Here is an 11814-nt window from a genome sequence, read left to right as displayed (position 1 = left end):
AACAGATATTGGTGACCAGGGTTGGGTGTGGTGGCCAGGGCTGGGTGGTGGTTGTGAGAAACAGGCAATGGTGGCCATGGACAGGATGTCGTGGCCAGGGCTGAGTGCTGGTGACCAGGGCTGGGTGGTGGTGACCAGGGACAGGCAGTGGTGACCAGGGACAGGCAGTGGTGGCCAGGGACAGATGCTGGTGGCCAGGGACAGGCAGTGGTGGCCAGGGACAGATGCTGGTGGCCAGGGACAGATGCTGGTGACCAGGGACAGATGCTGGTGGCCAGAGACAGGCAGTGGTGGCCAGAGACAGGCAGTGGTGGCCAGGGACAGATGCTGGTGGCCAGGGACAGATGCTGGTGGCCAGGGGAGGGTCCTGGCACAGGCTGGGTTGGGGTGAGGGGCTGTGACAGCAGCAGGGGTGGTCCGGGTGTCCACGGGGCAGGAATTCCTGCAGCACCAGCACGGAGCAGGAGCAGGAGCAGGAGCAAACCTGGAGCCAGCACCTTCCCAGCACGTGCTCCGGGGGGACACCTGGGCCCCCACCTCCCCCTCCAGCTGCCGGGTGCCAGCCCAGCGGGCGGGAGGGGACACGGGTGCCACCGCAGCCCCCCCGGCAGCCGGGCCCCCCCTGACCAGCGGGGTGTCCTGCAGGGAAGTGGGGCAGCATCCGGGCCAGCGGGCGGCTGAGCAGCTATGGGCTGAACGTGGAGATCGGGTCCCGCCTGGCCGGGAAGGAGCTGGTGGGCACCCAGCACAACGGCAGCGCCGAGCACAGCTTCCTGCGCCAGCACCGGGCGTCCCTCTACATCATCGGGGACAAGTCCCAGCTGAAGGTAACACGGGGGTGGCCCAGCACAGGAGCCTCCACGTCCCACATTGGGAGGGGTTGGGAGGGGCTGGGAGGGGTTGGGAGGGGAGGGGTTGGGTTGGGTTGGGTTGGGTTGGGAGGGGTTGGGTTGGGAGGGGTTGGGTTGGGTTGGGTTGGGTTGGGTTGGGTTGGGTTGGGTTGGGTTGGGTTGGGAGGGGTTGGGTTGGGTTGGGAGGGGAGTGGAAGGGCATCCAGCTCCAACCTCTCCCATGGGAATTCAGAGCCTTGAGACCAGCACAGTGTCTACACCTGTACAGCCTTGGTCACAAGGGAAAAAACATGGAATTAAAAATGGTTTGGGTTGGAGCTCACCCAGTGCCACCCCTGCATGGGCAGGGACACCTCCCACCAGCCCAGGGTGCTCCAAGCCCCATCCAACCTGGGCTGAGACACTGCCAGGGATGGGGCAGCCACAGCTTCTGGGGGCAGACTTGGGGGGTCTCTGGGGCTGTCCCTGAGTCTCTGCTCCCTCAGGGGGTGAAGCCAGACCCGCTGCAGCACTGGGAGGTGGTGCCCATCGAGGTGTTCGACGTGCGGCAGGTCAAGGCCAGTTTCAAGAAGCTGATGAAGGCTTGTGTGCCTGGCTGTGCTGCCACCGAGCCCAGCCCTGCCTACCTGAGGTCCCTGGAGGAGTCTGAGTGGCTGTCCCAGGTCAGTTGTCACCCAGGGTCTGGGGGGGCCTGGTCTGTCCCCATGGTAGGACCCTTGCCTGGTGGCTGTTGTAGAATCATACCAGAGTCATGTAATTGGGCTGGAAGGGACCTTAAAGCCCACCCAGTGCCACCCCTGCCATGGTCAGGGACACCTCCCCCAGCCCAGGTTGCTCCAAGCCCCATCCAACCTGGGCTGAGGCACTGCCAGGGACGGGGCAGCCACAGCTTCTGGGGGTGACCTGGGCCAGGGGCTCACCTTTCAACCTTTTAAGGTTTTCAGTTCCAGCCCTTCCCCCAGCACTGCCAAGGCCACCACTGCCCCATGTCCCTCATCCCCACATCTCCAGGGCTCTGAAACCCCTCCAGGGATGATGGGGACTCCAGCCCTGCCCTGGGCAGCCTGGGCCAGGCCCTGACAACCCTTCCAGTAAAGAAGTTCCTCCCATGCTCCTGTCCTGCAGCATTAATTAACATATTGTCATCCACAAGAAGGGGAAATCCATGGCTGAACAGGAGAGCAGAACAAAGAAGGTTGTTCCTAAAGACAACAGAGTCAGATTTCCTGTGCCCTGGTAACTCTTGGCCCTTGTGTTGGCAGCTCCACAAGATCCTGCAGATCTCAGTGTTGGTGGTGGAGCTCCTGGACACGGGTTCCTCGGTGCTGGTCAGCCTGGAGGATGGCTGGGACATCACCACACAGGTAGGAGCCTTGTGGCCACCCGGTGCCACAGCTGCCCGTGGCCACGTCCTCACCAGCACCTCAGTGCCCTCCCTGTCCCCTGCAGGTGGTCTCCTTGGTGCAGCTGCTGTCAGACCCCTACTACAGGACCCTGGAGGGCTTCCGCCTGCTGGTGGAGAAGGAGTGGTTGTCCTTTGGGCACCGCTTCAGCCACCGTGGGGCACAGACCCTGGCTGGGCAGAGCAGTGGCTTTGCCCCCATCTTCCTCCAGTTCCTGGACTGTGTGCACCAGGTGAGCTCCCAGGGCTGGCAGGGTGGCACCAGGGTGGGATGGACAGTGGGGATCCTCACCCCAGGGGAGACATTGAGGGGCTGGTGAGTGTCCAGAGAAGGGAATGGAGCTGGGGAAGGGTCTGGAGAGCAAGGAGAAGGTCTGGAGAAGTTGTGAGGAGCAGCTGAGGGCCCTGGGGGTGTTGATCCTGGAGCAGAGGAGGCTGAGGGGAGACCTTCTGGCTCTCTCCGAGAAAGGAGGCTGTAGTGAGGTGGGGGTTGGTCTCTTCTCTCACCTTACCTGTGGTGTCCTTGGCACGTGGATCAGTGGTGTCCTTGGCACGTGGATCAGTGGTGTTCTTGGCATTGCTGGGGGAATGGTCGACCCCAATGATCCCAAAGGTCTTTTCCAACCAGAAGGGTTCTGTGATGGTTCTGTGAGTGAGTCCAGAGCCCTCCTGCTGTCCGTGTGTCCTGGTGGTCTCACCCCTGCTGCCCCTTTGCAGATCCACCTGCAGTTCCCCATGGAGTTTGAGTTCAGTCAGTACTACCTGAAGTTCCTCAGCTACCACTACATTTCCAACCGGTTCCGGACCTTCCTGCTGGACTCTGACTACGAGCGCATCGAGCTGGGTGAGGCAGCGCCCGGGGCCCCAGGGCGTGGGGCAGCCCCCTGCCTTCCCCCAAATAATCTTCCTCCCCTCCTCTTCCTCCTCCACAGGGGTCCTGTACGAGGAGAAGGGGGAGCGGAAGAGCCAGCAGGTCTGCAAATCCATCTGGGATTACATCGACCGCCTCAACAAGAAAGCCCCCATCTTCTTCAACTACATGTATGCACCTGAGGATGGGGAGGTGAGAGCTCTGCTCCCCCCTGGCCCAGCCCAACCCCCAGCATGGTGGGGACAGCTTGGGTGAGGCCTTCCAGGAGCACCCTGGGGTCTCCTCAAACACATGGAGCCAAGCACACAACCACCTGGGTGCATGGCCCAGCGGGTGGGGGTGGGATCTGCCATGGGCTCCATCCTGGCCAGAGCCTCCAGCAGCTCTGACACCTCCTGTGCTCCAGCCATGGCTTTCCAGCAGATCATAGAATCGTGGAACCATGGAATAGTTTGTGTTGGAAGAGGCCTTGAAGATCATTTTGCTTCCACCCCTGCCATGGGCAGGGACCCCTCGCCCAGCCCAGGGGGCTCCAAGCCCCATCCAACCTTCAACACCCCCAGGGATGGGGCAGCCACAGCTTCTGGGGGCAACCTGGGCACCCAGGGGCTCAGCACCCTCACCCCAAACAATTTCTCCCTCCCTCCCTCCCTCCCTCCCTCCCTCCCTCCCTCCCTCCCCAAGATCTCCTCTCCATCTTCCCTCTCCCAGCTGGAAACCCTTCCCCCTCGCAGGGTCCCATCCCTCCAGGCCCTTGCCCCAGGTCCCTCCCCAGCTTTCCTGGAGCTCCTCCTGGTTTTCTCATTGCTGCTCAGAAAGCATCACTCCTGGGGGAAGCTCCTTGTGGAGGGACTCGTGTCCCACCTGGCCAGGCTGTGCCTGCAGTGTCACCCTGACTGTCCCCCTGCTGCTCCCACAGGTGCTGAGGCCCTACAGCAACATTTCCAACCTGAAGGTGTGGGACTACTACACGGAGGAGACTCTTTCCGAGGGCCCCTCCTACGACTGGGAGCTGGCACAGGGGCAGCAGGAGCAGGTGGAGGATGGGGACCGTCAGGACACGGGTGCCCCCCAGACCAAGCGCAAGGTCATCTGGCCCTGCTATGACAACTGCAGCCGCCTGGAGCCCGATGCCATCTCCAAACTGCTGGAGGTGAGAGGGGCTGGGCCCTGCTCCCAGATTTGGGGTCATGGTTTGGGTTGGAGGGACCTTAAATTCCACGTGTTTTGAGCCCTCCCTGGGACAGGGACAGTGGTCCCAGGGGGTGTTGTCCCCTCCTGGGCTGATGTCTCAGTGCCCCTCAGGAGCTGCAGAACCTGGAGATGGAGCTGGGGCAGATCCCGGAGCGCTGGAAGGAGACGTGGGATAAGGTCAAAGCTTCCCAGCGCACCGAGGCCAAGCAGGAGGGCAGCCGGGTAGGTGGGGGCTGGGGGGGAGGAGGGGGGACAGGGCAGAGCCCCCCTTCCTTGGGGGTCCTTTCTCCAGGGTGTTAGAGCCCCCCTTCCTTGGGGGTCCTTTCTCCAGGGTGTTATCTCCTCCAGGGTGCTGCTCCTGTGCCCCTGGGCTCTGTCCTGCTGTCCTCCCATCCCTCTCAGGCTCTTGGTGCCATCTCTCCCCTCACTCCTCTCCCTCTTGCTCCCTGCAGACCCCCAGCTCCCTCCTGATGTCCTCGGGGCTCTCCCACCACCGCCGCTCCCTGGGGGTCTACCTGCAGGAGGGGGGGGTGGGCTCCACCCTCAACCTCAGCCTGGACAGTGACACCAGCAGCACCTCCACCCCCTCCAGCGGGAAGGCGGGCGGGCGCCGCAGCACCCCCACCCTCTACAGCCACTTCCAGATGTCTGAGAGCGAGAACAGGCAAGGGGGGGGCACTGGGGGGACCCTCGGGGGGCTGCTGGGTCCGGTCCCCTCCTCACTGGGGTGTCACAGCCCACCCTGCCCCTTGTCCCCTCCTGCCTGACGCTCTGCCGGCCCCGCAGGTCCTACGAGGGGTCCCTGTACAAGAAAGGAGCCTTCATGAAACCCTGGAAGCCCCGCTGGTTCGTGCTGGATAAAACCAAACATCAGGTACCAGGGGCAGGGAGCACAGGGCTGTCCCTCTGTCCCCCTGTCCCTGCAGCAGCTCAGGGCTCTGTTCCCCTGTCCCCCTGTCCCCATCTCTCCACAGCTGCGGTACTACGACAGTCGGATGGACACGGAGTGCAAGGGCATCATCGACCTGGCTGAGGTGGAGTCCATCACCCCGGGGACCCCCACCATGGGTGCCCCCAAGACAGTGGATGAGAAAGCCTTCTTTGATGTGAGTGGGCCTGGGGCTCAGGGGGGCTGTCTGGGGCGGGGGGCTCTGTCCCCCCTCACCTCCTCTCTGAGGCTGAGAAAACTCTGAGGAGGCTCAGGGGTGACCTGATTCCCACAGTCCAGGACTCAAAGGGGGCTCCAAAGCAGCTGGAGACTCCCTGTTCCCAAGGAGTCCCAAGGACAGGACAAGGGGCAATGGGCACAAGGTGCTCCTGGGGGGATTCCCATTGGACACAGGAGGAAATGGACTGTTCCCCTGAGGACACAGACACTGGGGTGGACTCCCCCACTTTGGGAAGTTTGAAGTCTCAGCTCAGGGGGTGCAGGGACATCAGCAGTGACGTGAGGAGGGTTGGAGCAGGGGACCCGGGGGTCCCTTCCCAGCTGACATTCTGTGATTCTCTCTCCCTGCAGCTGAAGACAACAAAACGAGTTTACAATTTCTGTGCCCAGGACGTGCAGGTGGCCCAGCAGTGGATCGACCGCATCCAGAGCTGTTTGTCCGACGCCTGAGACACCATTCCAGGCACCCACCCCCCCGTGGGCACCCACCCCCCGTGGGCACCCACCCCCCGTGGGCACCCACCCCCCGCAGGCACAGCCGTGGGGCAGAGCCGTGGGGCAGAGCCGTGGGGCACAGGAGCTGCCCCCTCACCCCCTTTTCTCCCACCCACCAGGGGACCCCGCGGCCACGCGTCCCGGGTGGGACAGGACTGTGACACTGCAGAGAGGAGGAATTCTGGGTGGGGGGGTGTGGGTGGGAGCCTGGCCTGCCCCGTGTGCCCCCCCCAGCCCTGTCTGAGCCCTGTGATGACCCCGTGCCCCACCTGCTCTGGTGGGGGAGACCCGTGCTTGTCCCCCCACCCTGGAGGAAGCAGCTGCCCCCCCCTCATCCCCCACCACCCGCATGGCATCCGTGGGACACACGCACACACACAGCCCTGCTCCCCCCCCTGAGACCCCTGAGTGTGTCCCTGGGGACCTGGGGACCTGCAGCCTGGGGTGCTGTGTCCCCCACAGCACTGGGACCACCCTGACCCCCCCGTCCAGCAGCCCCTGAGCCTCGGGGGTCCCAGCCCCACACATGGTCTGCCTGGGGGGGGTGGGAGGGGACAGGGACACGGCCACTCTGTGTCACAGAGAGGCAGGGAGGGGGTCCCCATCCTGGCTGGGGACAGGCTCTACCTCCATGGCCAGGCTTGCTGTCACTCGGGGGGGGGGGGGACACTCACAGGCACGGGAGGTGCCAAATGCTGCGGCCACCACAGTGCCCTGCTGAGGTCCCCTCTGTCCCTTGGTGTGGTGGGGACAGCCCCCAGCACCCCGGTGGCTGAGGGTCCCCAGCAGGGCAGGGGACAGGGGTGCTGGCAGGTGCCACCCGCTCGCTTTGCACAGCTCACACCCCCGGGGGGCACCACCTCCCCAGACCCCCCCCCCCCAAACCCCACCCTCGGGGCTCCCCGTGCTCGTGCTCTGCCACCAGTGGGGTCCAGGGGGTCCCCACGTCCCCCCTGCTGCCACCTCCCTCCCGTCAGCCCCAGGGGGATCTCGGTACCGACCCGGCTCCTGCAGCCCCTTCCCCCTGCACTGCTGTGAACATGGTGGGTGGGGGGGGGTCTGGCCCCCTCCCCCAGGCTGGGGGTGCTGGAAGCCCGGAGGGTGCTGGGTGCTTGCTCAGGACCCACTTGCCCCCCCCCGAGCCCGGGCTGCTCCTCACCCCTCTTGTTTTTAAAGGAGTAAAATGTTTTATTTCAGTGCAGAGCCCTTTGTACAGTCTTACCCCCCACACCCCCTCCACACTTTGTTTTACTGTACAGTGATGGCTGTGGCGGTAGCTGGTGTAACATGGAGGTTATTTTTATTTTTATTTTTATTTTTTTGTTTTGTTTGTTTGGGTTTGTTTTTTTGTTTTTGTTTTTTTTTTTTTTGTAACTTACCTGAGCAGTTGTAGATTATTGAAGTTTCTGTACATTGTGTCAAACATACAGAGTCCTTGTATTGTATTGTGCCTAGAGGAAAAGGTTATTATATAAAGAGAAAAAAAAACTAACTGAATTTAATAAAAAAATTAATATGACAACATCTCCTTTTGCTTCATTGCCCCCCCAGAGGCACAGGACATGAGCTCATCTCCTGTCCCAAGGGTGTCCCCTGGCTGGGAGGGACAGGGTCTGGTGAGGAGGTGGTGGCCCAGCAGCCCACACCTTGGTCCCCAGGGCAAACCGGGACCTTTGTCCTGTGCTGTGACCCAGAGCCAGACCCAGAACCCTCAGGTTCTGCCCGGAACCCATAGGATCCCAGAATGGTTTGGCTTGGAACGGACCCCCAAAGGTCCCCCAGTCCAAGCCCTGCAGTATCAGGGAGACCCTCACCAGGTCAGGGTGCTCAGAGCCTCCTCAAACCTCCCCCCAGCCCCTGCCTGGGCACCCTGTGCCGTTGTCCCACTGCCCTCAGGGGACAGATTCCTCACACCCACTCTATAAATCTCTGATTTAAAGCCACTGTCCCCTGTCCTGTCACCCAGCAGCACCACGGTGGGCACGGGATGGGCTCTGAGGGCAGCTCCATGGGCACCAGAACCTTCCAGGGGCCCCTGGGAAGCCCCCACAGGGTGATGGGTTCCAACCCCCTCCCCATCACTGGTGGGTGCTGGGGAGCTCTGGGAGCAGCTGGTACCAAACCTGGGTCCCCGTGACCCAACCCCAAAGCTTCGTGAAGCAGAGGAGCAGTGACTGAGCTGCAGCCACCAAAGACGGGGACCCCCTTGAGGAACCCCCCGAGAAACTCCAGGGCAGGAGGGGAGGCTCCGAGTCCTGACCCGTGCTGAGCAGAAGCCACCGGGGTGGTGTCCCCAGCCCTGTCCCAGCCTCAGCTGCCCCACAGCAGCTTTCGCTCAGGATTTTTGGCACGAGGAGCCACTGGACTGAAATTTCCTCACCATGGAGCTGACAGCATCCGGCAAGAGGGACAAGAGGGGTAGAAGGGCCACGCAGAGGGAACATCTGTGACAGCTGCTCCTGGGCACCGCGTGTCCTGCAGGATGGAGGAACCCACCACTGGCACGTGAATTTTGAGCTTTTATTGATAGTTGGAATTTACAGCCTAAAACTGACAACATAGAGAGATGCAGACTTTTTTTTTTTTTTACTATTTTTTCTTTTTTTTTTTTCCTTTTTTACAAAAAAAAAAAAAAAAAACAACAAAAAACCAACAAACAAAAAACCCCAAACCAAAATAACTAAAAAAAAAAAAGCCACCAGCATCATCAGATTTACAATATAAAAGTTTTGACAGTAGAGAGAGACTAAAGTACATCTGGAATTACTCAGAAAAATAAACAGGGGAAAAAAGGCAGTAATTTAAAATCTGTCCCTCATATATACACATAGATACAGACCCATTGCTTACAAAGACCCGGATTCAACATTTAAGGGCAGTAGGCATCATGAAGAAGAAAAAAAGAGAAAGAAAAAAAAAAAAAAAAAAAAAGGCTCCCCTAATGTCATTGCACTCCACGGCTCCCGGACCCCAGCTGGGGACCCCCTGCCCGGGCAGAGCAGGGGTCAGGAGAGGCCACACCAGGGTCCCACAGCCCGGGGGTCCCGGGGACCCTCCCCAGCCCCGGACAGACAGAAATTTCTTATTGCTTTGCAGTGAGGTCTCCTCCTCCTGGCGGGGTGGGGATGGGGGGTGGGGGGTTGGGATTCCAAAGGCCTCGACCCAGCCCCAAACACTTTGCTTTTCCACCCAAACTGCTGCCCCCTCCCACCCCCCATCCCGGGCACCCCTGGGGCATTCCCAGGGCTCTCAGGAATGGGTTTGGTTCCGAAAGGATCCGGTGCAGCCCCCGGGCTCAGAGCTGGGGGCACCTCCTGGCACCTTCCCCATCCTGGGGGTCCAGGAATCACCACATCCCCCCCGCCCGTGGGGTCAGCTCTGCCGTGGCTGTGACCCCGACACGGGGGGGGCGTCACCTCCACCGGCAGCAGCTGCAGCCCCCTGAAGATGCAGGGATGTGGGATGCAGCCCTGGGACGGTCCCAAACCCCCCCGGAGCTCCGGGAGACACCAGGGTGACCCAGACAGCTCCAGGCTCTGACTCCGGGGTCGCTACAGCCCCTGCTTCTCCTGCAGAGAAATCATCATGAAAAAGGAAAAAAACCCAAACCCAACGAACGGTTCCGCTTTATTTTTACCCAAATGTTTGGGTCCTTCAGCCTCAGGAGGCACCCGGGGGCTGTCCTGGTGGCCTTGGGGAAGTGCTTTGTGCTAACAGTCCAAGAGCCAAAGGTCCCCAAGCAACCCCGAGCAGGAACCGAAGGAGGGGACGGGAACAGCTCCAGAGAAAACTCCAGGAGGGGACGGGAGCAGGAGAAGGGGGCAGAGAACATCGAATGCTGAGTGCGAAGGCAGCGGGAAGAGGATGGGGCCGGGTCAGGAACAGCAGAGCCCAGGAAGGGTTTGAGTTTGAGCAGAGCCAGCCCGGAGGGGAAAACTGGATCGGAACCAGGGGAACCACAACGCAGCCTCCCCGGCCCAGGGAGGGACAATACACGTGTGTGTTTGTGTGTGTGTGTGTGTGTGTGATGTGTGTGTGTGACACATGTGTGTGTGATGTGTGTGTGTGTGATGTGTGTGTGTAATGTGTGTGTGTGTGTCTGTGTCTGTATCTCTGTGTGTGTGATGTGTGTGTGTGTGTGATGTGCGTGTATGTGTGTGTTTTTGTGTGTGTGTGATGTGTGTGTGTGTGACACGTGTGTGTGTTTGTGTGTGACACGTGTGTCTGTGTCTGTGTGTGTGTGTGACACGTGTGTGTGTGCCTGGACACGTGTGTGTGTGATGTGTGTGTGTCTGTGTGTGTGTTTGTGTGTGTGTGTGTGTGTGCCTGGACACGTGTGTGTGTGATGTGTGTGTGAGACACGTGTGTGTGTGTGTGTGCCTGGACACACATGTGCCTGAACACACATACATGTGCCTGTACACACCTGTGTGCCTGTACACATGTATGTATGTACGTATGCACACGTGTATGTGTGCCTGAACACGTGTGTATGCATGCACACAGATTTACACACACACACACACACACACACACACACACACACACACACACACGTGTCCAGGCACACACACACACACACACACACACACACACACACACACACACACACACGTGTCCAGGCACACACACACACACACACACACACACACACACACACACACGTGTCCAGGCGCGCACACACACACACACACACACACACACACACACACGCCTCAGCCTGTCTCAAGGTGAAAGCACAAAGGAGCAGCTCCAGATAAAAAGGTTTCCACCAAACTTCACATTTCCCTCCTCAAACCCGGGCTGGGGGCAAAAGGCAGAGACAGAAACTGCCCCGGGACAGAGGCTCCATCCCCAGCACCCCCTTTGCCATCAGCCTGGCTGAGAGCAGCACCCACAGCACCACCACCCTCCAGCAGGTTATTTTCATTTTTTTCAGTCTGACCCCACAGCTTCACCCGCCCAGAGAAGACAGCAACGAGTAGAAAATGGGATTTTATCTTACCATGAAAATTCATTTTGTTCTCAGCCCCGCAGAGCCCCCCCAGGACCTCACCCCCCCCTCCTGCCTCTGCCCAGGACCAGGAGCTTTTTATTTTCATTTGTACCAAGGCTGAAGCTGTGTTAGGAGGTGCACACTTGCTAAGCCAGAAGTCATGTGCAAACCCAAATGCCCTCAGAAAAATGGGTTTCGGGTGAATTTAGAAATATCTCTATGTATGTACAGATATAAATAGTGCCCATGTGCATCAACAACTGAGGATGGAGAGCGGAGGAAGGGAAGAGAGAGCCCAGGACACAAAAACCCAGCAGCTCCTTCACCGAGCCCGAGCCTGCCCGGGATCTGTTCCTGCCCAGGATCTGCTCCTGCCTGGGATCTGTTCCTGCCCAGGATCTGTTCCTGCCCGGGATCTGTTCCTGCCTGGGATCTGCTCCTGCCTGGGATCTGTTCCTGCCTGGGATCTGCTCCTGCCTGGGATCTGTTCCTGCCTGGGATCTGCTCCTGCCTGGGATCTGCTCCTGCCTGGGATCTGTTCCTGCCTGGGATCTGCTCCTGCCTGGGATCTGCTCCTGCCTGGGATCTGCTCCTACCCAGGATCTGTTCCTGCCTGGGATCTGTTCCTTCCCAGGATCTGTTCCTGCCTGGGATCTGTTCCTTCCCAGGATCTGTTCCTGCCTGGGATCTGCCCCTTCCCAGGATCTGTTCCTGCCTGGGATCTGTTCCTTCCCAGGATCTGCTCCTACCCAGTATCTGCCCCTTCCCAGGATCTGCTCCTGCCTGGGATCTGTTCCTTCCCAGGATCTGTTCCTGCCTGGGATCTGCCACCTGGCA

At 60.2% G+C, this 11814-nt stretch overlaps 1 protein-coding gene across 1 annotated transcript in view; it reads left to right on the top strand.

Moving 5' to 3' along the window:
* SBF1 (SET binding factor 1) overlaps positions 1–7503 on the top strand; it is a 55442-nt gene extending 47939 nt beyond the window's left edge. Inside the window, 12 exon segments of the mRNA XM_071734301.1 lie at positions 646–827; positions 1337–1513; positions 2114–2215; positions 2301–2486; positions 2971–3097; positions 3186–3316; positions 4044–4277; positions 4430–4540; positions 4771–4982; positions 5105–5192; positions 5293–5424; positions 5838–7503. Of these exon segments, the coding sequence (XP_071590402.1) occupies positions 646–827; positions 1337–1513; positions 2114–2215; positions 2301–2486; positions 2971–3097; positions 3186–3316; positions 4044–4277; positions 4430–4540; positions 4771–4982; positions 5105–5192; positions 5293–5424; positions 5838–5936 (1781 nt within the window). The 3' untranslated portion in view covers positions 5937–7503.
* Positions 7504–11814: the final 4311 nt, after the last annotated feature.

Source organism: Heliangelus exortis, chromosome 1, assembly GCF_036169615.1.
Source record: "Heliangelus exortis chromosome 1, bHelExo1.hap1, whole genome shotgun sequence".
Taxonomy (NCBI): Eukaryota; Metazoa; Chordata; class Aves; order Apodiformes; family Trochilidae; genus Heliangelus; species Heliangelus exortis.
This window is presented reverse-complemented; position numbering and strand designations above follow the sequence as displayed.